Source organism: Nerophis lumbriciformis, linkage group LG18 (genome assembly GCF_033978685.3).
Source record: "Nerophis lumbriciformis linkage group LG18, RoL_Nlum_v2.1, whole genome shotgun sequence".
In the NCBI taxonomy this organism is placed as follows: Eukaryota; Metazoa; Chordata; class Actinopteri; order Syngnathiformes; family Syngnathidae; genus Nerophis; species Nerophis lumbriciformis.
The window spans coordinates 3,512,501-3,537,409 of record NC_084565.2 but is presented as its reverse complement, the minus strand read 5'-3'; the positions used below and the strand labels follow the sequence as shown (position 1 = coordinate 3,537,409).

Sequence of the window (24,909 nt, the reverse complement as noted above, 5' to 3'; positions counted from 1 at the left end):
CAATTACACCAGTGCCTATACAATGGAGGAATTGAGGGCATTCAAGTCTCTGGAGGCGTACAACCAGTTTATTAACGGATGGGTCAGCGACGTTAAAAGCATGACTGCAAACGAGAAAGTGCTTGTAGTGGGCAGGGTATGTATATATAACGTACATTAAAACCATGTGTTTAGCGAGGACACGTCGGACTCCTTAGGATAAGGGGAGTCTGCCCAAGCCTGCCCAAACAAAAGTGCATCTCTAATGTATCTAACTTATGACAAGGTTGATACCTAAATATTTTATCCATTGAGATCTACAACTCATTTCGTGTACAAGCAACCTGGGCTGAGATGGGCGCTATATATCCTGAGGGGGGGGGGGGCTTTCGCTTTCGTGGTCCATCCCATAAAGGGCTTCGAGAATAGCAAATTGACAAAAAAATAAACAATACATCGTTCTAAAATGTTTAATAAACAGATTGAGACGTAATCCTACCTGTTACAAAGTGATCAGAACATATTTTGGAATGTTGAGATGGCTCCTCTTTCCTGTTGATGCTTGCCAACCACAAGCGTCGTCTCTCCTCGCTGATTTTCCTTGTCTGTTCTCCTTCGTTGTGTCTAATTTTAGGAATACTGAAAAATCCTCGCTGCACTGATCCATCCCGTCGATTTGTACATCCATTCACCCAACAGGAAATAACCATTATGCGCCTTTCACCAGTGTTTGCTCGAAGCTATTGTCAATAATCGTGAAGCGTGTCAACTAGGCCAGGTGTGTTTTGTTTGCCTCCCAAGATGGCGGATGACCCGGGATAACCCGGATGTGTGACGTCACGTAAACACCATGTATTGCTGCGAGGGAAGTGGACAGCGCGAGGCACGAGTGTTAATAGCACGCGCTCACGGACTAGTCGACAGAGAGGTGACTCAGGACGAGGCTGGTTCCCCTCTCGCTCCAGACTGGACTCGTGAGGCAAGCTAAGAGGAAGCACGGCCGAGCCCCCCCCCCCCTTCTCTTCGCATCTCTACAACGGGAGGTGTCCCCCCTCTCCAACGCCCCCTTGGTATCCAGCAGTTTCAACTCACCCCACCCCACCCCTACGTGCACCAACGATACAGCAGGACCACAACAGACTATCTTCTGGCCCAGCCAAGGGGCCCAGGTTGGACTGTGTGTGTGTGTTGTGTAATTGGTTTAGTGCGGGAGGTTCTATTGGGGAGGTAGCGTGTGAGTGGTGATGAGTGTATGAGTGTAATTAATGTGTTTATTATTGTCTGATTATTGTATGTTCCATCCATCCATCCATCCATCTTCTTCCGCTTATCCGAGGTCGGGTCGCGGGGGCAGCAGCCTAAGCAGGGAAGCCCAGACTTCCCTCTCCCCAGCCACTTAGTCCAGCTCCTCCCGGGGGATCCCGAGGCGTTCCCAGGCCAGCCGGGAGACATAGTCTTCCCAACGTGTCCTGGGTCTTCCTCGTGGCCTCCTACCGGTCGGACATGCCCTAAACACCTCCTTAGGGAGGCGCTCGGGTGGCATCCTGACCAGATGCCCGAACCACCTCATCTGGCTCCTCTCGATGCGGAGGAGCAGCGGCTTTACTTTGAGCTCCCCCCGGATGACAGAGCTTCTCACCCTATCTCTAAGGGAGAGCCCCGCCACCCGGCGGAGGAAACTCATTTCGGCCGCTTGTACCCGTGATCTTGTCCTTTCGGTCATAACCCAAAGCTCATGACCATAGGTGAGGATGGGAACGTAGATCGACCGGTAAATTGAGAGCTTTGCCTTCCGGCTCAGCTCCTTCTTCACCACAACGGATCGATACAGCGTCCGCATTACTGAAGACGCCGCACCGATCCGCCTGTCGATCTCACCATCCACTCTTCCCTCACTCGTGAACAAGACTCCGAGGTACTTGAACTCCTCCACTTGGGGCAAGATCTCCTCCCCAACCCGGAGATGGCACTCCACCCTTTTCCGGGCGAGAACCATGGACTCGGACTTGGAGGTGCTGATTCTCATCCCAGTCGCTTCACACTCAGCTGCGAACCGATCCAGTGAGAGCTGAAGATCCTGGCCAGATGAAGCCATCAGGACCAAATCATCTGCAAAAAGCAGAGACCTAATCCTGCAGCCACCAAACCGGATCCCCTCAACGCCTTGACTGCGCCTAGAAATTCTGTCCATAAAAGTTATGAACAGAATCGGTGACAAAGGGCAGCCTTGGCGGAGTCCAACCCTCACCGGAAACGTGTCCGACTTACTGCCGGCAATGCGAACCAAGCTCTGACACTGATCATACAGGGAGCGGACCGCCACAATCAGACAGTCCGAAACCCCATACTCTCTGAGCACTCCCCACAGGACTTCCCGAGGGACACGGTCGAATGCCTTCTCCAAGTCCACAAAGCACATGTAGACTGGTTGGGCAAACTCCCATGCACCCTCAAGGACCCTGCCGAGAGTATAGAGCTGGTCCACAGTTCCACGACCAGGACGAAAACCACACTGTTCCTCCTGAATCCGAGGTTCGACTATCCGGCGTAGCCTCCTCTCCAGTACACCTGAATAGACCTTACCGGGAAGGCTGAGGAGTGTGATCCCACGATAGTTAGAACACACCCTCCGGTTCCCCTTTTTAAAGAGAGGAACCACCACCCCGGTCTGCCAATCCAGAGGTACTGCCCCCGATGTCATTTTTATTATTGTATGTATGTATATAGTAAATAGTTCAACTAAATAAGTTGTCTCCTCTCACTCTGTCCTAGACTAGATTATTGGGTAAATAGTGAAAATTAGAGCATCCCCCAAGGTAATATACAGTCCTTTACAGGCTCCCGTACAAGTACTAACCTTTAACACTTCATTTTACTCATTTTCATTAATTACTACTTTCTATGTAACTGTTTTTATATTGTTTTACTTTCTTTTTCATTCAAGAAAATGTTTTTAATTTATTTATCTTATTTTATTTTAAAACTTTTTTTAAAAAGGACCTTATCTTCACCAGACCTGGTTGTCCAAATTAGGCATAATAATGTGTTAATTCCACGACTGTATACATCTGTATCGGTAATTAAGAGTTGGACAATATCGGAATATCGGATATCGGCAAAAAAGCCATTATCGGACATCCCTACTTATAATCGATCTTAAGTTGATCTAGAAATTTGAGTGTTGAAAGTAAAAAAATATAAAAATGTATGACTTATAATTAATACTTTTATTAAAGGGGGGCCTTTTTGGATCCCCAAGAATTTGTTGGATTTTTTCTTTAAATATGTCATTGCTCAATTACCGATCCCGATATCAACCAATACCAATATATACAGTCGTGAAATTAACACATTATTATGCCTAATTTTTAGGGATGTCCGATAATGGCTTTTTGCCGATATCCGATATTGTCCAACTCTTTAATTACCAATACCGATATCAACATCAACCGATACCGATATATATACAGTCATGGAATTAACACATTATTATGCCTAATTTTTAGGGATGTCCGATAATGGCTTTTTGCCGATATCCGATATTCCAATATTGTCCAACTCTTAATTACCGATTACGATATCAACCGATACCAATATATACAGTCGTGAATTAACACATTATTATGCCTAATTTTTAGGGATGTCCGATAATGGCTTTTTGCCGATATCCGATATTGTCCAACTCTTTAATTACCGATACCGATATCAACAGCAACCGATACCGATATATATACAGTCATGGAATTAACACATTATTATGCCTAATTTTTAGGGATGTCCGATAATGGCTTTTTGCCGATATCCGATATTCCAATATTGTCCAACTCTTAATTACCGATTACGATATCAACCGATACCAATATATACAGTCGTGAATTAACACATTATTATGCCTAATTTTTAGGGATGTCCGATAATGGCTTTTTGCCGATATCCGATATTGTCCAACTCTTTAATTACCGATACCGATATCAACAGCAACCGATACCGATATATATACAGTCATGGAATTAACACATTATTATGCCTAATTTTTAGGGATGTCCGATAATGGCTTTTTGCCGATATCCTATATTCCGATATTGTCCAACTCTTAATTACCGATTCCGATATCAACCGATACCGATATATACAGTCGTGGAATTAACACATTATTATGCCTAATTTTTAGGGATGTCCGATAATGGCTTTTTGCCGATATCCGATATTGTCCAACTCTTAATTACCGATTCCGATATCAACCGATACCAATATATACAGTCGTGGAATTAACACATTATTATGCCTAATTTTTAGGGATGTCCGATAATGGCTTTTTGCCGATATCCGATATTGTCCTACTCTTTAATTACCAATACCGATATCAACATCAACCGATACCGATATATATACAGTCATGGAATTAACACATTATTATGCCTAATTTTTAGGGATGTCCGATAATGGCTTTTTGCCGATATCCGATATTCCAATATTGTCCAACTCTTAATTACCGATTACGATATCAACCAATACCAATATATACAGTCGTGTAATTAACACATTATTATGCCTAATTTTTAGGGATGTCCGATAATGGCTTTTTGCCGATATTCGATATTGTCCAACTCTTTAATTACCGATACCGATATCAACATCAACCGATACCGATATATATACAGTCGTGGGATTAACACATTATTATGCCTAATTTTTAGGGATGTCCGATAATGGCTTTTTGCCGATATCCTATATTCCGATATTGTCCAACTCTTAATTACCGATTCCGATATCAACCGATACCGATATATACAGTCGTGGAATTAACACATTATTATGCCTAATTTTTAGGGATGTCCGATAATGGCTTTTTGCCGATATCCGATATTGTCCAACTCTTAATTACCGATTACGATATCAACCAATACCAATATATACAGTCGTGTAATTAACACATTATTATGCCTAATTTTTAGGGATGTCCGATAATGGCTTTTTGCCGATATCCGATATTGTCCAACTCTTTAATTACCAATACCGATATCAACATCAACCGATACCGATATATATACAGTCATGGAATTAACACATTATTATGCCTAATTTTTAGGGATGTCCGATAATGGCTTTTTGCCGATATCCGATATTCCAATATTGTCCAACTCTTAATTACCGATTACGATATCAACCAATACCAATATATACAGTCGTGTAATTAACACATTATTATGCCTAATTTTTAGGGATGTCCGATCATGGCTTTTTGCCGATATTCGATATTGTCCAACTCTTTAATTACCGATACCGATATCAACATCAACCGATACCGATATATATACAGTCGTGGGATTAACACATTATTATGCCTAATTTTTAGGGATGTCCGATAATGGCTTTTTGCCGATATCCTATATTCCGATATTGTCCAACTCTTAATTACCGATTCCGATATCAACCGATACCGATATATACAGTCGTGGAATTAACACATTATTATGCCTAATTTTTAGGGATGTCCGATAATGGCTTTTTGCCGATATCCGATATTGTCCAACTCTTTAATTACCAATACCGATATCAACATCAACCGATACCGATATATATACAGTCATGGAATTAACACATTATTATGCCTAATTTTTAGGGATGTCCGATAATGGCTTTTTGCCGATATCCGATATTCCAATATTGTCCAACTCTTAATTACCGATTACGATATCAACCAATACCAATATATACAGTCGTGTAATTAACACATTATTATGCCTAATTTTTAGGGATGTCCGATAATGGCTTTTTGCCGATATTCGATATTGTCCAACTCTTTAATTACCGATACCGATATCAACATCAACCGATACCGATATATATACAGTCGTGGGATTAACACATTATTATGCCTAATTTTTAGGGATGTCCGATAATGGCTTTTTGCCGATATCCTATATTCCGATATTGTCCAACTCTTAATTACCGATTCCGATATCAACCGATACCGATATATACAGTCGTGGAATTAACACATTATTATGCCTAATTTTTAGGGATGTCCGATAATGGCTTTTTGCCGATATCCGATATTGTCCAACTCTTAATTACCGATTCCGATATCAACCGATACCGATATATATACAGTCATGGAATTAACACATTATTATGCCTAATTTTTAGGGATGTCCGATAATGGCTTTTTGCCAAAAAAAATAATAATGATGTTATTATGAATTATTGATTTATTTAAGACTAATTACTTCACATCAAATATTACACTTTGACATATTTTTTGGGGGAAAATATTGCATATTTTGTGTTTTTGCCATTAAAAAAACAGAGTTTAGACAAAAAGAGCATAAAACACAAATATCACATATGGACAGATAGACCTGAAGTTGATGTAGAGATGTATGTGTTGAAAGTAAAAACATTTTTATAAAAGGTGGCGACTTGTCCAGGGTGTAACTTGCCTTCCGCCCGAATGCAGCTGAGTTAGGCTCCAACACCCCCCCCGCGACCCCAAAAGGGACAAGCGGTAGAAAATGGATGGATGGATGAAATATATCTTTTATGAGTGGGACCCTTTTGGATTCCTGAGAATTTTAGTTGGATTTTTTTCTTTAAAAACTGTCATTACTACAAAAATAATAAATCAAAATCAATGTTATGAGTTATTGATCTATTTAAGGCTACAATGACTTCACATCAAATATTTCACTTTTTTTTTTAAATGGGGGAAAATATTGCTTATTTTGTGTCACTCCGAGAGCGAATAATAGAAAGGCGTTTAATTCGCCAAAATTCACCCATTTAGAGTTCGGAAATCGGTTAAAAAAATATATGGTGTTTTTTCTGCAACATCAAGGTATATATTGACGCTTACATAGGTCTGGTGATAATGTTCCCCTTTAAAAATCCCGGTAGGCTTTTTATGGGACAAAAAGCAATAAACTTGTTGTGTATGTTAAATGGTAAATGGGTTATACTTGTATAGCGCTTTTCTACCTTCATGGTACTCAAAGCGCTTTGGCACTATTTCCACATTCACCCATTCACACACCCATGGCGGGAACTTCCATGCAGGGCCCTAACTACGACCCATCAGCAGAGGTGGGTAGAGTAGCCAGAAATTGTACTCAAGTAAGAGTACTGTTACTTTAGAGATTTATTACTCAAATAAAAGTAAGGAGTAGTCACCCAAATATTTACTTGAGTAAAAGTAAAAAGTATGTTGTGAAAAAACTACTCAAGTACTGAGTAACTGATGAGTAACACACACACACACACACATATATATATATATATATATATATATATATATATATATATATATATATATATATATATATATGTATGTATGTATGTATGTATGTATGTATGTATGTATGTATGTATGTATGTATGTATGTATGTATGTATGTGTGTGTGTGTGTGTGTGTGTGTGTGTGTGTGTGTGTGTGTGTGTGTAATTAAAACTCTTTGGTCAACTTTTAATCAGAAGGGTTTAATCTCTCTCCTGTGCTAGTTTGAAGCCAACACGACAAACGCGCTCAGAGGAGATAATGTTTGAAAAAAGGTGACCGGTTTTTACAAAACTTTTGTTTTGAAGGGGGAATTGCAAACTTCCTGTAGATTTTTGCTGGGGGTTGTCAATATATGAAATGTAGGTCTAAGTGAGACCTACATAGAGGTTTTTGTTTCCTACCTGTAACTTTTCCTACTGGAAGTTACAGGCAGTTTTGTCTTGCGTTTTCGTCCTAGGAGCAGTTGTGTCTGTGTTTTCTTCCTAGGGGGCGCTAGAGCACAAATTAGAGTTTTGGGGTTGGTTTTTTTTTTTTTAGATCACAATTTTTGCCAGTCCTGATGTGTGTGTTCAGTTTGGTGAGTTTTGAAGTATGTTAAGCGGGTCAAATTACAGCTCAAAGAGGCAAAAGTGACTGTTTTTACTAAACGTTTGTTTTGAAGGGGGAATTTCCAACTTCCTGTTAAGACATATATATATATATATATATATATATATATATATATATATATATATATATATATATATATATATATATATATATATATATATATATATATATATCTTAATAAGGTTATCCAAAAAATAGTGCTCGATACCGTAGTAGAGCGCAATATATGTATGTGTGGGAAAAAAAAATCACAAGACTACTTCATCTCTACAGGCCTGTTTCATGAGGGGTTCCCTCAATCATCAGGAGATTGAGGGAACCCCTCATGAAACAGGCCTGTAGAGATGAAGTAGTCTTGTGATTTTTTTTCCCCACACATACATATATACAGGTAAAAGCCAGTAAATTAGAATATTTGGAAAAACTTGATTTATTTCAGTAATTGCATTCAAAAGGTGTAACTTGTACATTATATTTATTCATTGCACACAGACTGATGCATTCACATGTTTATTTCATTTAATTTTGATGATTTGAAGTGGCAACAAATGAAAATCCAAAATTCCGTGTGTCACAAAATTAGAATATTACTTAAGGCTAATACAAAAAAGGGATTTTTAGAAATGTTGGCCAACTGAAAAGTATGAAAATGAAAAATATGAGCATGTACAATACTCAATACTTGGTTGGAGCTCCTTTTGCCTCAATTACTGCGTTAATGCGGCGTGGCATGGAGTCGATGAGTTTCTGGCACTGCTCAGGTGTTATGAGAGCCCAGGTTGCTCTGATAGTGGCCTTCAACTCTTCTGCGTTTTTGGGTCTGGCATTCTGCATCTTCCTTTTCACAATACCCCACAGATTTTCTATGGGGCTAAGGTCAGGGGAGTTGGCGGGCCAATTTAGAACAGAAATACCATGGTCCGTAAACCAGGCACGGGTAGATTTTGCGCTGTGTGCAGGCGCCAAGTCCTGTTGGAACTTGAAATCTCCATCTCCATAGAGCAGGTCAGCAGCAGGAAGCATGAAGTGCTCTAAAACTTGCTGGTAGACGGCTGCGTTGACCCTGGATCTCAGGAAACAGAGTGGACCGACACCAGCAGATGACATGGCACCCCAAACCATCACCCAACCATGCAAATTTTGCATTTCCTTTGGAAATCGAGGTCCCAGAGTCTGGAGGAAGACAGGAGAGGCACAGGATCCACGTTGCCTGAAGTCTAGTGTAAAGTTTCCACCATCAGTGATGGTTTGGGGTGCCATGTCATCTGCTGGTGTCGGTCCACTCTGTTTCCTGAGATCCAGGGTCAACGCAGCCGTCTACCAGCAAGTTTTAGAGCACTTCATGCTTCCTGCTGCTGACCTGCTCTATGGAGATGGAGATTTCAAGTTCCAACAGGACTTGGCGCCTGCACACAGCGCAGAATCTACCCGTGCCTGGTTTACGGACCATGGTATTTCTGTTCTAAATTGGCCCGCCAACTCCCCTGACCTTAGCCCCATAGAAAATCTGTGGGGTATTGTGAAAAGGAAGATGCAGAATGCCAGACCCAAAAACGCAGAAGAGTTGAAGGCCACTATCAGAGCAACCTGGGCTCTCATAACACCTGAGCAGTGCCAGAAACTCATCGACTCCATGCCACGCCGCATTAACGCAGTAATTGAGGCAAAAGGAGCTCCAACCAAGTATTGAGTATTGTACATGCTCATATTTTTCATTTTCATACTTTTCAGTTGGCCAACATTTCTAAAAATCCCTTTTTTGTATTAGCCTTAAGTAATATTCTAATTTTGTGACACACGGAATTTTGGATTTTCATTTGTTGCCACTTCAAATCATCAAAATTAAATGAAATAAACATTTGAATGCATCAGTCTGTGTGCAATGAATAAATATAATGTACAAGTTACACCTTTTGAATGCAATTACTGAAATAAATCAAGTTTTTCAAAATATTCTAAATTACTGGCTTTTACGTGTGTGTGTGTGTGTGTGTGTGTGTGTGTGTATACACACACACACATATATATATACACACATATATATATATACATACATTGATATATACAGTATATAATTTATATTTATTTATTTTGCCGTTTTTGTTTACATGTTAAAGGTGTTTTAATGAATATACATGCATGTTTAACACATATAGATTCCTTTCTTTCATGAAGACAAGAATATAAGTTGGTGTATTACCTGATTCTGATGACTTGCATTGATTGGAATCAGACAGTAGTGCTGATAACGTCCATGTTTTCAAATGGAGGACAAAAAAAGTTCCTCTTTCTGTCTAATACCACATGAAAGTGGTTGGTTTTTGGCTTCTTATTTGTCCAGCTTCCATATTCGTTTTTATACACTTTACAAGAAATACATTGGCGGCAAACTCCGTCGCTTGCTAGCTTGCTTGCGCTGGCTTTCGGAAACTCTTATTTTGAAAGCGCAGGCGCGATGGAGCGGCACTTTTATTGTGAAGACAGGAACTGTGCAGTCAGTCTTTAGGCTTTTGACGGGATGTACGGTTGAAATAAAAAAGGGTCTTTATTCCTTCACGCTTTTGATTGATTTATTGAAACTTTTATTAGTAGATTGCACAGTACAGTACATATTCCGTACGATTGACCACTAAATGGCAACACCCGAATACATTTTTCAACTTGTTTAAGTCAGGTCATGTGACCCCTGGCTCTGTTTGATTGGTCCAACGTCACCAGTGACTGCATCTGATTGGTGGAACGGAGTGAACGTCACCAGTGACTGTATTTGTTGAAACGCAGGCACTATGAAGGTCTGCCTGACAGACCAAAACAAACAAAGCGTGCATTAACAGATCGATAAAAATTAGTAGCGAGTAGCGAGCTGAATGTAGATAAAAGTAGCAGAGTAAAAGTAGCGTTTCTTCTCTATAAATATACTCAAGTAAAAGTAAAAGTATGTTGCATTAAAACTACTCTTAGAAGTACAATTTATCCCAAAAGTTACTCAAGTAGATGTAACGGAGTAAATGTAGCGCGTTACTACCCACCTCTGCCCATCAGGAGCAAGGGTGAAGTGTCTTGCTCAAGGACACAACGGACGTGACGAGGTTGGTTGGATTGATTGAAACTTGTATTAGTACCGTATTTTCCGCACTATAAGGCGCACCTAAAAACCACAATTTTTCTCAAAAGCTGACAGTGCGCCTTATAACCCGGTGCGCTTTATTACGATTCATTTTCATAAAGTTTCGATCTCGCAACTTCGGTAAACAGCCGCCATCTTTTTTCCCGGTAGAACAGGAAGCGCTTCTTCTTCTACGCAAGCAACCGCCAAGGAAAGCACCCGCCCCCATAGAACAGGAAGCGCTTCTTCTTCTACTGTAAGCAACCACCCGCCCCCGGAAGAAGAAGAAAAAACGCGCGGATATCACCGTACGTTTCATTTCCTGTTTACATCTGTAAAGACCACAAAATGGCTCCTACTAAGCGATCCGGTTCATAAAAAGACGCAATCTCTCCATCCGCACACGGATTACTACCGTATTTCACAGCAACTGATATTCCTGTGAACCGCACTGTGGAACGGGAGCACGTACGGTGAATATTCGCACCACAGGGAATGAGAAGTCATCCTTCACTGTGGTTCTAGCTTGCCATGCTAACTTCCACCCATGGTGATATTCAAAAGGAAGACCTTGCCAAAAGAGACCTTTCCAGCCGGCGTCATCATAAAAGCTAACTCGAAGGGATGGATGGATGAAGAAAAGATGAGCGAGTGGTTAAGGGAAGTTTACGCGAAGAGGCCGGGTGGCTTTTTTCACACAGCTCCGAAGGCGAACACACCTTCACTAAGACGGGCAGACAGCGCCGGACGACATACGCCAACATTTGCCAGTGGATCGTAAATGCCTGGGCAGATATTTCGGTCACAACTGTGGTCCGAGCTTTCCGGAAGGCAGGATTCACAGAACTGCTGCACAACAACAGCGACACTGAATCCGATGACTTCGACGAGACGGAGCCGGCCATTTTTGGATCCCACGCTTGCGCAACTTTTCAATTCGGACACCGAAGACGAAGAATTCGAAGGATTTACGAATGAAGAATAACTTCAGAAGGTGAGCGCTATGTTTATTTTGTGTGTTGTGACATTAACGTTCGAGCAACATTATGTTGCTATTGCTCTACACCATTTTGAATTTTACTATGTTTGTGATTGCACATTTGCGTACATTTTGGGACAGAGTTGTTAGAACGCTGGTTTTCAATATATTATTAAAGTTTGACTGAACTATCTGACTGTTTTTTTGACATTCCCTTTAGCGCAGCGTAGGCGCGGCTTATAATCCGGGGCGGCTTATTGGTGGACAAAGTTATGAAATATGTAATTCATTGAAGGTGCGGCTAATAATCCGGTGCGCCTTATAGTGCGGAAAATACGGTAGATTGCACAGTACAGTACATATTGACCACTAAATGGTAACACCCCAGCTTTTATTCAAGACTATTAATAAACATTTACAAATGTGCAGACTGTTGGTGCTACATGACAAGTCAAAGGTGATATTGTGCAATAAAATAAAGTCTACTCAGACATCTTGCATATAGCAATTTTAGACACAAGCACGGGAAGACCACACCCTTTCATTCTTACCAAACAATCCAACGTGACGACGAGGTGAAGCAGCAAAATAGGCAGTTGGTGAAGAGCTGGTGCAAACATAAGAAATCCAACACAAATGTAGACCTTTTAAAAAGTGGTGTGGCATATTCCTACAATTGACAATAAATAGAAACCAGAGCCCGGAAGCAAGGAGAAGTGTGCGTGCCGTAATGAGGGCTCAGTGCAAATAAGTGTAAACACCATCCAAAGATGGCCTCTCACTTCTCCCTGAGGAGGTACAAGACCAGGGCCGTGACGTAGTGTTTCAGGGTGCACAGCGACGAAACCAGCCAGTGGGAGCGGAGGCCGGCGTTGGCGTTCACCACGCACTTAGTCAGGTCTGCCTGTCAGGACACAAGCCAGTATTCCCAGCCAATCACTTCTTCTGCATGTTTCCAAACTCCAAAATTAAAAACATTCCATCAACTCCAAATCTGATCGTGAAACTACTTAGAGCACGGGTGTCAAACTCAAGATATGTGTCAATAAAGTACTTCAAATTTTCTCACTAAATGTCATACATTTTTTTCATTTTGACAGAAAAAATAAGTTTAAGTTAAAGTATCAATGATTGTCACACACACACTAGGTGTGGCAAAATTATTCTCTGCATTTGACCCATCACCCTTGATCACACCCCTGGGAGGTGAGGGGAGCAGTGAGCAGCAGGTGGCCGCGCCCAGGAATCATTTTTGGTGATTTAACCCCCAATTCCAACCCTTGATGCTGAGTGCCAAGCAGGGAGGTAATGGCTCCCATTTTTATAGTCTTTGGCAGTGTGGGACTAACACGTTACAAAGTAACGCGTTACTGTAACGCCGTTACTTTCAACAATAAATAGTAATCTAACGCGTTATTTTTTTTTAATTCAGTAACTCAGTTAATATTACTACATGATGCGTTATTTTACGTTATTTTTTATGTAGTATCGGCTAGAAACTGAGAAGATGTGAGTGTGTTTTATTGGAGAGCTACAGAAGAGGCGACGGAGATGAGGCGACAAGGAAGAGGCGCACTCTGTGTGTGTGTGTGGGAGGGGGCGTGTCTGTGTTTACTAACAAGACATGGCGAAGCCGAGTTTCTTAACATGGAGATATTCTCACTACTTTTCTTTTGTCGACCACAAAGAAAATAACATTTTAGTTGAATGTAAGTTGTGCCTTGGATCAAAGATCCTATCCTAGCAATTCAAATCTGCTGAAACAGCTACAAAAGCAACATGCTTCGAAGAAGCTAGTAAAGAGAGATACACTTCACCTCCTAAGCAACAGCGGCTGGATTTTAACAAGGCACTGCTAGCCAGGACAACATTGATATAGCCATTGCAGCACTGAAGGTACACACACACTGTCAATTCTATGATATACTCTTTCATTCTAGATTTCTAGAGTGTTTGATTATCACATCACTCTAAAATGTATAGACTATAAAGTTCCCAAACATAAAAAGGGATCCTAGTGGGCCAGGCCAATCTTTCCTTTTCTCTAAACTAAAACTGGGGAAATGTGTAGCGTGTTCTGGGCTTCAGACATGATTTTATTTCACAATTCCTTGAGAGAAAAAAACACCTGGTTAGGCGTTGTGTATGTAGTGTGTGCCTTCGTTGGTTTACAGCTATGTTGTTATTATGCTGTTTGTTACTTATGTATGTTATGTTGCAGCTATTTAAAATAGTTTTGTCAATTTGTTCTGGCCTGAATTAAATTGGCCCTTTGAAACATATCTTTGTGTGTTGTATGTAGAGCACATTGCTTAGCAGTGTTCAGTGATGCAAATGGATGTCAAGTAGATCCACACATTCTATTATTCTCCACTGCAATAACAGTACTGAAATGAAGGCTAAAAGGGCATTAAAGGGGGCCTTAAAAAAAAAAAAAAGTAACTAAATAGTTACTTTTCACAGTAACGCATTACTTTGTGGTGTAAGTAACTGAGTTACTTTTGAAATAAAGTAACTAGTAACTGTAACTAGTTACTGGTTTTCAGTAACTAACCCAACACTGGTCTTTGGTATGACTCGGCCGGGGTTTGAACTCACAACCTACCCATCTCAGGGCGGACACTCTAACCACTATATTTGTAGTGCTTGAAATTGCATACCTTTTTAAACTTTAATAGCATCCAATATTGCAACAAATATTACAGTACCGTATTTTCCGGACTATAAGGCGCACTTAAAATCCTTTTTTTCTCCACAAACTCGACAGTGCGCCTTATAAATCATAAATGATGTTGGAAAGCGCATATTGAATATAGAAAGGGAAAAATATCCAAATCCATTGCTATTCTGTATAAAGTAAGACACATGCTGAATAAGACATGTCTGCATTTGTTATATTATACTTTTATTTTTCCATAATTAACATATTGTGTTGAAGTTTGGGGAAATGTTTATAAAACAAACATAGAGCCAATAATTCAACTTCAAAAAAGGGTCATTAGAATAATACTCAAAGTGTGCTACTATGAACATACCAATCCATTATTTGTTTATAAGTTCTAATGTGTTCAAATGTTCAGATATTGTGTTTTTAAAAACAATGGAAATGATGTTTGGACAAAACTATCATTTACGGGGGATATTGATTTTTGAAATATGTAAAGTAAGAAGTAATATAAAATACAAATGTATTTCAGTTTTAGGAGTTAAATGGTGGAACAAGCTCAGTGATGAGTTGAAGACATGTACTTCTTTGTTAAGGTTTAAGAAAACCTTGAAAGGTGAAATAATTGAAAATTATAAAATATAGTAACAATTAAAGCTGCAAGCAGCGATGGACGGGACCGACTTTGACGGCACATAAAATCCAAACCGGAGCAGTAATTAAAACTCTTTGGTCAACTTTTAATCAGAAGGGTTTAATCTCTCTCCTGTGCTAGTTTGAAGCCAACACGACAAACGCGCTCAGAGGAGATAATGTTTGAAAAAAGGTGACCGGTTTTTACAAAACTTTTGTTTTGAAGGGGGAATTGCAAACTTCCTGTAGATTTTTGCTGGGGGTTGTCAATATATGAAATGTAGGTCTAAGTGAGACCTACATAGAGGTTTTTGTTTCCTACCAGTAACTTTTCCTACTGGAAGTTACAGGCAGTTTTGTCTTGAGTTTTCTTCCTAGGAGCAGTTGTGTCTGTGTTTTCTTCCTAGGGGGCGCTAGAGCACAAATTAGAGTTTTGGGGTTGGGTTTTTTTTTTTAGATCACAAATTTTGCCAGTCCTGATGTGTGTGTTCAGTTTGGTGAGTTTTGAAGTATGTTAAGCGGGTCAAATTACAGCTCAAAGAGGCAAAAGTGACTGTTTTTACTAAAAGTTTGTTTTGAAGGGGGAATTTCCAACTTCCTGTTGATTTTTGCTGAAGGATGTCAATGTATGAAATCTAGGTCTAAGTCAGACCTACATAGAGGTTTTTGTTTCATGTCTCTACGACATTCCTACTGGAAGTTACAGGCCGTTTTGTCTGTGTTTTATTCCTATGGGGCGCTAGAGTGCATTTTTGAGTTTTGGGGCTAGGTTTTTTATTAGATCGCAATTTTCGTCAGTCCTGATGTGTGTGTCAAATATGGTGAGTTTTGAAGCAAGTTAAAGGGGTCAAATTACAGCTCAAAGAGTATAATAATAATAACTTTTATTTTAAAGGGGGATTGCAAACTTCCTGTTGATTTTTGCTGGGGGTTGTCAATATATGAAATGTAGGTCTAAGTGAGACCTACAAAGAGGTTTTTGTTTCATGTCTCTACAACATTCCTACTGGAAGTTACAGGCAGTTTTGTCTGAGTTTTCTTCCTAGGAGCAGTTGTGTCTTTTTTTTTCTTCCTAGGGGGCGCTAGGGCGCAATTTTGAGTTTTGGGGTTGTTGTTTTTTTTATTAGATCGCAATTTTTGCCAGTCCTTATGTGTGTGTCCAGTTTGGTGAGTTTTGAAGCATGTTAAGGGGGTCAAATTACAGCTCAAAGAGGCGGCGGAATAATAATAATAAGACGCACAAAATACAATAGGGTCCTCTGTCCCAAAGGGACATTGCGGTCCCTAATTACTTTCATCCCATTGATTTTTTTAACGATGTTCCAGGTAATCTAATTTTCAGTGAAGGTATATATATATATATATATATATATAATATAAGCTTTGGCTTCAGCCTATTCCTTTTTCAGTCATTCTTTTCTTTTTGTGTGTAAATGTGTATGATTGTTAAATATGTATAATCTGTACTGTTAAACTGCTCACACAAAATGGTTGATGGCTAATTATATGACCGAAATAAATTTATTTCATTCATTCATAACATTGGCGCCTAATGTACGGATTAATTCTGCTTTTGCTTACCGACCTCGAAGCAAATTTATTTGGTACATGGCGTAATGATAAGTGTGACCAGTAGATGGCAGTCAAACATAAGAGATAAGTGTAGGCTGCACTTTGATGGCGATATGACTCAAATAAACAACACCAACATTTTATATGTTCCATTGAAAATATAGAACATTACACACGGCGCTCAGAAATCTATCAAAATGTTTTAGTATGACTTTGGTAAGCTTTAAAGCCCCACCACTTGATGGATTGTACTGTGCTTCAACATAGGAGTATCATTATGGTGTGTGTATAAGGTAAGACATATTATCTGGCGTTTTGTTTTACAAACCCTGTTTCCATATGAGTTGGAAAATTGTGTTAGATGTAAATATAAACGGAATACAATGATTTGCAAATCCTTTTCAACCCATATTCAGTTGAATATGCTACAAAGACAACATATTTGATGTTCAAACTCATAAACATTTTTTTTTTTTGCAAATAATAATTAACTTAGAATTTCATGGCTGCAACACGTGACAAAGTAGTTGGGAAAGGGCATGTTCACCACTGTGTTACATGGCCTTTCCTTTTAACAACACTCAGTAAAGGTTTGGGAACTGAGGAGACACATTTTTGAAGCTTCTCAGGTGGAATTCTTTCCCATTCTTGCTTGATGTACAGCTTAAGTTGTTCAACAGTCCGGGGGTCTCCGTTGTGCTATTTTAGGCTTCATAATGCGCCACACATTTTCAATGGGAGACAGGTCTGGACTACAGGCAGGCCAGTCTAGTACCCGCACTCTTTTACTATGAAGCCACGTTGATGTAACACGTGGCTTGGCATTGTCTTGCTGATATAAGCAGGGGCGTCCATGGTAGCGTTGCTTGGATGGCAACATATGTTGCTCCAAAACCTGTATGTACCTTTCAGCATTAATGGTGCCTTCACAGATGTGTAAGTTACCCATGTCTTGGGCACTAATACACCCCCATACCATCACACATGCTGGCATTTCAACTTTGCGCCTATAACAATCCGGATGGTTCTTTTCCTCTTTGGTCCGGAGGACACGACGTCCACAGTTTCCAAAAACAATTTGAAATGTGGACTCGTCAGACCGCAGAACACTTATCCACTTTGTATCAGTCCATCTTAGATGAGCTCAGGCCCAGCGAAGCCGACGGCGTTTCTGGGTGTTGTTGATAAACGGTTTTCGCCTTGCATAGGAGAGTTGTAACTTGCACTTACAGATGTAGCGACCAACTGTAGTTACTGACAGTGGGTTTCTGAAGTGTTCCTGAGCCCATGTGGTGATATCCTTTACACACTGATGTCGCTTGTTGATGCAGTTCAGCCTGAGTGATCGAAGGTCACGGGCTTAGCTGCTTACGTGCAGTGATTTCTCCAGATTCTCTGAACCCTTTGATGATATTACGGAGCGTGGATGGTGAAATCTCTAAAATCCTTGCAATAGCTGGTTGAGAAAGGTTTTTCTTAAACTGTTCAAATATTTGCTCACGCATTTGTTGACAAAGTGGTGACCCTCGCCCCATCCTTGTTTGTGAATGACTGAGCATTTCATGGAATCTACTTTTATACCCAATCATGGCACCCACCTGTTCCCAATTAGCCTGCTCACCTGTGGGATGTTCCAAATAAGTGTTTGATGAGCATTCCTCAACTTTATCAGTATTTATTGCCACCTTTCCCAACTTCTTTGTCACATGTTGCTGGCAAATATGTTGTCTTTGTAGCATATTCAACTGAATATGGGTTGAAAATGATTTGCAAATCATTGTATTCCGTTTATATTTACATCTAACACAATTTCCCAACTCTTATGGCAACGGGGCTTGTAAGAGCAGTTGCCAAGCCGGGCATATTTGGCACGAGAAATGCTGCCAAAAATGTATTATTTGCACAACTCTGTTATTTATTTTACGTAGAAAGAATATTTTTAAATTTTATTTATGTTATGTAATTCTGTGCTACTTAAACCGTTTCTTTTCTGTGCTGTTAATACCCATCTTGACTAACTGGCTTAATAAAAGTGTTTACAGTACAGTTCAATTTCACTGAATCTCGCTCAAAAATGAATATCTTTCACCGGAAAATATATGGAGATGTACATCGAATATGGAGTCGAAGTAAAAATATATTGAGATATACTTTTTCGTCCAAATCGCCCAGCCCTGCTGTGTCTGCTTGTAAGTACTTTGTGTGTGTGCGCTGCCCAACATGCTCCTCTGCTCGTAAAATCAGCAATGTCATGACGTGACGACGCGCCGTATGGCCCGTTAAAAAAAAAAAATATTGTCCAACCCTATTGTGATAACATTTCAACTTTTTCTCTTTCACTTTGCGTTTTTTTTTGGAATAGTATCCTTTGACTGCGCGGCGGACATTTAAAAAATGAGCTGAAGGCCACATAAGGTCCACAGGCCGCACTTTGGACACCCCTACAATAAAGTCAACCCTCAGAAAATGGGTTGAAAAAATGAGTAAGTAGTGATTTCTCTTTATTGTAACATTGCGTTGAGTGTGAGCGTTGCCCTGAGTAAGATGGCCGCCACACAGACGTATCTATGGGGAGTTATGCTTTGCTGTGGTTATTTGCAGCACTATATATTGTTTTGTTTCATGAAATGTTTATTGTTGGTCATTTCTCTTTATTCCTGCCACATTACCACAGTAGTTACACTCACCCATCCGCCGCGTGGCTTCAACCAGGTGGTGAGATTCTTGCGGACAAACTCCCCCATGCAGTCCACGATGGTGTGGACCATGGCCAGGTGGCCCTCGCGAACACAGTCCACCGCCAGCGCTCCGGCCACGGCGTACAAGGACACCACCTTCCCCCACGTCACGCCTGCAGGACGGGAAGTGGAACCCAGTCAGGTTTGGAACATGTCGCTCATTGCAGGTGGAGGATTTTATTTTGGAAATAAACTAGACAGGTAACAGGAAGTTACCTGCTGGTTCACAAAAAATCACAAATATTCACTTTTGATGCATTGAACTTCTGCTTTCAACATTCAGGTGGTGTAAAATGTCATTAATGAATGCTTCATATGGTATTTTACAGCAAATATATTCCTAGCCCCCTCCTGCTCTGCCACTGATAACTTTCTACTAGCCTAGCTAACTTTCTACTAGCCAGACTAACTTCCTGCTAGCCTAGCTAACTTTCTGCTTGCCTGGCTAACTTCCTACTAGCCTGGCTAACTTTTTACTAGCCTAGATGACTTCTTACTAGCCAGGCTAACTTCCTACTAGCCTAGCTGACTTCTTACTAGCCAGGATAACTTTATACTAGCCTAGCTGACTTCCTACTAGCCAGGCGAACTTCCTACTAGCCTAGCTGACTTCTTACTAGCCAGGCTAACTTTCTACTAGCCTAGCTGACTTCTTACTAGCCAGGCTAACGTCCTACTAGCCTAGCTAACTTTCTGCTTGCCTGGCTAACTTCCTACTAGCCAGGCTAACTTCCTACTAGCCTAGCTGACTTCCTACTAGCCAGGCTAACTTCCTACTAGCCTAGCTGACTTCTTACTAGCCAGGCTAACTTCCTACTAGCCTAGCTGACTTCCTACTAGCCAGGCTAACTTCCTACTAGCCTAGCTGACTTCCTACTAGCCTAGCTGACTTCTTACTAGCCAGGCTAACTTCCTACTAGCCAGGCTAACTTCCTACTAGCCTAGCTGACTTCTTACTAGCCAGGCGAACTTCCTACTAGCCTAGCTGACTTCTTACTAGCCAGGCTAACTTTCTACTAGCCTAGCTGACTTCTTACTAGCCAGGCTAACGTCCTACTAGCCTAGCTAACTTTCTGCTTGCCTGGCTAACTTCCTACTAGCCAGGCTAACTTCCTACTAGCCTAGCTGACTTCCTACTAGCCAGGCTAACTTCCTACTAGCCTAGCTGACTTCTTACTAGCCAGGCTAACTTCCTACTAGCCTAGCTGACTTCCTACTAGCCAGGCTAACTTCCTACTAGCCTAGCTGACTTCCTACTAGCCTAGCTGACTTCTTACTAGCCAGGCTAACTTCCTACTAGCCAGGCTAACTTCCTACTAGCCTAGCTGACTTCTTACTAGCCAGGCTAACTTCCTACTAGCCTAGCTGACTTCTTACTAGCCAGGCTAACTTCCTACTAGCCTAGCTGACTTCTTACTAGCCAGGCTAACTTCCTACTAGCCAGGCTAACTTCCTACTAGCCTAGCTGACTTCTTACTAGCCAGGCTAACTTCCTACTAGCCTAGCTGACTTCTTACTAGCCAGGCTAACTTTCTACTAGCCTAGCTGACTTCTTACTAGCCAGGTTAACTTCCTACTAGCCTAGCTAACTTTCTACTAGCCAGACTAACTTCCTGCTAGCCTAGCTAACTTTCTGCTTGCCTGGCTAACTTCCTACTAGCCTGGCTAACTTTTTACTAGCCTAGATGACTTCTTACTAGCCAGGCTAACTTTCTACTAGCCTAGCTGACTTCTTACTAGCCAGGATAACTTTATACTAGCCTAGCTGACTTCTTACTAGCCAGGCTAACTTCCTACTAGCCTAGCTGACTTCTTACTAGCCAGGCGAACTTCCTACTAGCCTAGCTGACTTCTTACTAGCCAGGCTAACTTTCTACTAGCCTAGCTGACTTCTTACTAGCCAGGCGAACTTCCTACTAGCCTAGCTGACTTCTTACTAGCCAGGCTAACTTTCTACTAGCCTAGCTGACTTCTTACTAGCCAGGCTAACGTCCTACTAGCCTAGCTAACTTTCTGCTTGCCTGGCTAACTTCCTACTAGCCAGGCTAACTTCCTACTAGCCTAGCTGACTTCCTACTAGCCAGGCTAACTTCCTACTAGCCTAGCTGACTTCTTACTAGCCAGGCTAACTTCCTACTAGCCTAGCTGACTTCCTACTAGCCAGGCTAACTTCCTACTAGCCTAGCTGACTTCCTACTAGCCTAGCTGACTTCTTACTAGCCAAGCTAACTTCCTACTAGCCAGGCTAACTTCCTACTAGCCTAGCTGACTTCTTACTAGCCAGGCTAACTTCCTACTAGCCTAGCTGACTTCTTACTAGCCAGGCTAACTTCCTACTAGCCAGGCTAACTTCCTACTAGCCTAGCTGACTTCTTACTAGCCAGGCTAACTTCCTACTAGCCTAGCTGACTTCTTACTAGCCAGGCTAACTTTCTACTAGCCTAGCTGACTTCTTACTAGCCAGGCTAACTTCCTACTAGCCTAGCTGACTTCTTACTAGCCAGGCTAACTTCCTACTAGCCTAGCTAACTTTCTGCTTGCCTGGCTAACTTCCTTCTAGCCAGGCTAACTTTTTACTAGCCTAGCTGACTTCTTACTAGCCAGGCTAACTTCCTACTAGCCTAGCTGACTTCTTACTAGCCAGGCTAACTTCCTACTGGCCTAGCTAACTTTTTGCTTGCCTGGCTAACTTCCTTCTAGCCTGGCTAACTTTCTGCTTGCCTGGCTAACGTCCTTCTAGCCTGGCTAACTTTTTACTAGCCTAGCTGACTTCTTACTAGCCAGGCTAACTTTCTACTAGCCTGATAACTTTCTGCTTTCCTGGGTAACTTCCTGCTAGCCAGGCTAACTTCTAACTAGCCTAGCTAACTTCCTTCTTGCCTAGCTAAATTCCTACTATCCTGGCTAACTTTCTACTAACCTAGCTGACTACTTACTAGCCAGGCTAACTTCCTGCTAGCCTAGCTAACTTTTTGCTTACCTGGCTAACTTCCTTCTAGCCTGGCTTACTTTCTACTAGCCTAGCTGACTTCTTACTAGCCAGGCTAACTTCCTTCTAGCCTGAAAACTTTCTGCTTGCCTGGCTAATGTCCTTCTAGCCTGGCTAACTTTTTACTAGCCTAGCTGACTTCTTACTAGCCAGGCTAACTTCCTACTAGCCTAGCTGACTTCTTACTAGCCAGGCTAACTTCCTACTGGCCTAGCTAACTTTTTGCTTGCCTGGCTAACTTCCTTCTAGCCTGGCTAACTTTTTACTCGCCTAGCTGACTTCTTACTAGCCAGGCTAACTTTCTACTAGCCTGATAACTTTCTGCTTTCCTGGGTAACTTCCTGCTAGCCAGGCTAACTTCTAACTAGCCTAGCTAACTTCCTTCTTGCCTAGCTAAATTCCTACTATCCTGGCTAACTTTCTACTAACCTAGCTGACTACTTACTAGCCAGGCTAACTTCCTGCTAGCCTAGCTAACTTTTTGCTTACCTGGCTAACTTCCTTCTAGCCTGGCTTACTTTCTACTAGCCTAGCTGACTTCTTACTAGCCAGGCTAACTTCCTTCTAGCCTGAAAACTTTCTGCTTGCCTGGCTAATGTCCTTCTAGCCTGGCTAACTTTTTACTAGCCTAGCTGACTTCTTACTAGCCAGGCTAACTTCCTACTAGCCTAGCTGACTTCTTACTAGCCAGGCTAACTTCCTACTGGCCTAGCTAACTTTTTGCTTGCCTGGCTAACTTCCTTCTAGCCTGGCTAACTTTTTACTAGCCTAGCTGACTTCTTACTAGCCAGGCTAACTTTCTACTAGCCTGATAACTTTCTGCTTTCCTGGGTAACTTCCTGCTAGCCAGGCTAACTTCTAACTAGCCTAGCTAACTTCCTTCTTGCCTAGCTAAATTCCTACTATCCTGGCTAACTTTCTACTAACCTAGCTGACTACTTACTAGCCAGGCTAACTTCCTGCTAGCCTAGCTAACTTTTTGCTTACCTGGCTAACTTCCTTCTAGCCTGGCTTACTTTCTACTAGCCTAGCTGACTTCTTACTAGCCAGGCTAACTTCCTTCTAGCCTGAAAACTTTCTGCTTGCCTGGCTAATGTCCTTCTAGCCTGGCTAACTTTTTACTAGCCTAGCTGACTTCTTACTAGCCAGGCTAACTTCCTACTAGCCTAGCTGACTTCTTACTAGCCAGGCTAACTTCCTACTGGCCTAGCTAACTTTTTGCTTGCCTGGCTAACTTCCTTCTAGCCTGGCTAACTTTTTACTAGCCTAGCTGACTTCTTACTAGCCAGGCTAACTTTCTACTAGCCTGATAACTTTCTGCTTTCCTGGGTAACTTCCTGCTAGCCAGGCTAACTTCTAACTAGCCTAGCTAACTTCCTTCTTGCCTAGCTAAATTCCTACTATCCTGGCTAACTTTCTACTAACCTAGCTGACTACTTACTAGCCAGGCTAACTTCCTGCTAGCCTAGCTAACTTTTTGCTTACCTGGCTAACTTCCTTCTAGCCTGGCTTACTTTCTACTAGCCTAGCTGACTTCTTACTAGCCAGGCTAACTTCCTTCTAGCCTGAAAACTTTCTGCTTGCCTGGCTAATGTCCTTCTAGCCTGGCTAACTTTTTACTAGCCTAGCTGACTTCTTACTAGCCAGGCTAACTTCTTTCTAGCCTGGCTAACTTCCTTATAGCCTGGCTAACTTCCTTATAGCCTGGCTAACTTCCTTCTGGCCTGGCTAACTTTCTGCTTGCCTGGCTAACGTCCTTCTAGCCTGGCTAACTTTTTACTAGCCTAGCTGACTTCTTACTAGCCAGGCTAACTTCTTTCTAGCCTGGCTAACTTCCTTATAGCCTGGCTAACTTCCTTATAGCCTGGCTAACTTCCTTCTGGCCTGGCTAACTTTCTGCTTGCCTGGCTAACGTCCTTCTAGCCTGGCTAACTTTTTACTAGCCTAGCTGACTTCTTACTCGCCAGGCTAACTTCCTACTAGCCTGATAACTTTCTGCTTTCCAGGCCAACTTCCTTCTAGCCAGGCTAACTTCTAACTAACCTAGCTAACTTCCTTCTTGCCTAGCTAAATTCCTACTATCCTGGCTAACTTTCTACTAACCTAGCTGACTACTTACTAGCCAGGCTAACTTCCTGCTAGCCTAGCTAACTTTTTGCTTACCTGGCTAACTTCATTCTAGCCTAGCTGACTTCTTACTGGCCAGGCTAACTTCCTTCTAGCCTGAGAATTTTCTGCTTGCCTGGCTAATGTCCTTCTAGCCTGGCTAACTTTTTACTAGCCTAGCTGACTTCTTACTAGCCAGGCTAACTTCCTTCTAGCCTGGCTAACTTCCTTATAGCCAGGCTAACTTCCTTCTGGC

At 41.5% G+C, this 24,909-nt stretch overlaps 1 protein-coding gene across 1 annotated transcript in view; it reads right to left on the bottom strand.

Moving 5' to 3' along the window:
• Positions 1–12,327: 12,327 nt before the first annotated feature.
• Positions 12,328–24,909, bottom strand: part of boka (BCL2 family apoptosis regulator BOK a) — a 27,605-nt gene continuing 15,023 nt past the window's right edge. Inside the window, exons 3-4 of the mRNA XM_061977480.2 lie at positions 19,508–19,671; positions 12,328–12,854 (exon numbers count right to left, since the gene is read on the bottom strand). Of these exons, the coding sequence (XP_061833464.1) occupies positions 12,729–12,854; positions 19,508–19,671 (290 nt within the window). The 3' untranslated portion in view covers positions 12,328–12,728. The remainder of the gene's footprint in view (positions 12,855–19,507; positions 19,672–24,909) is intronic.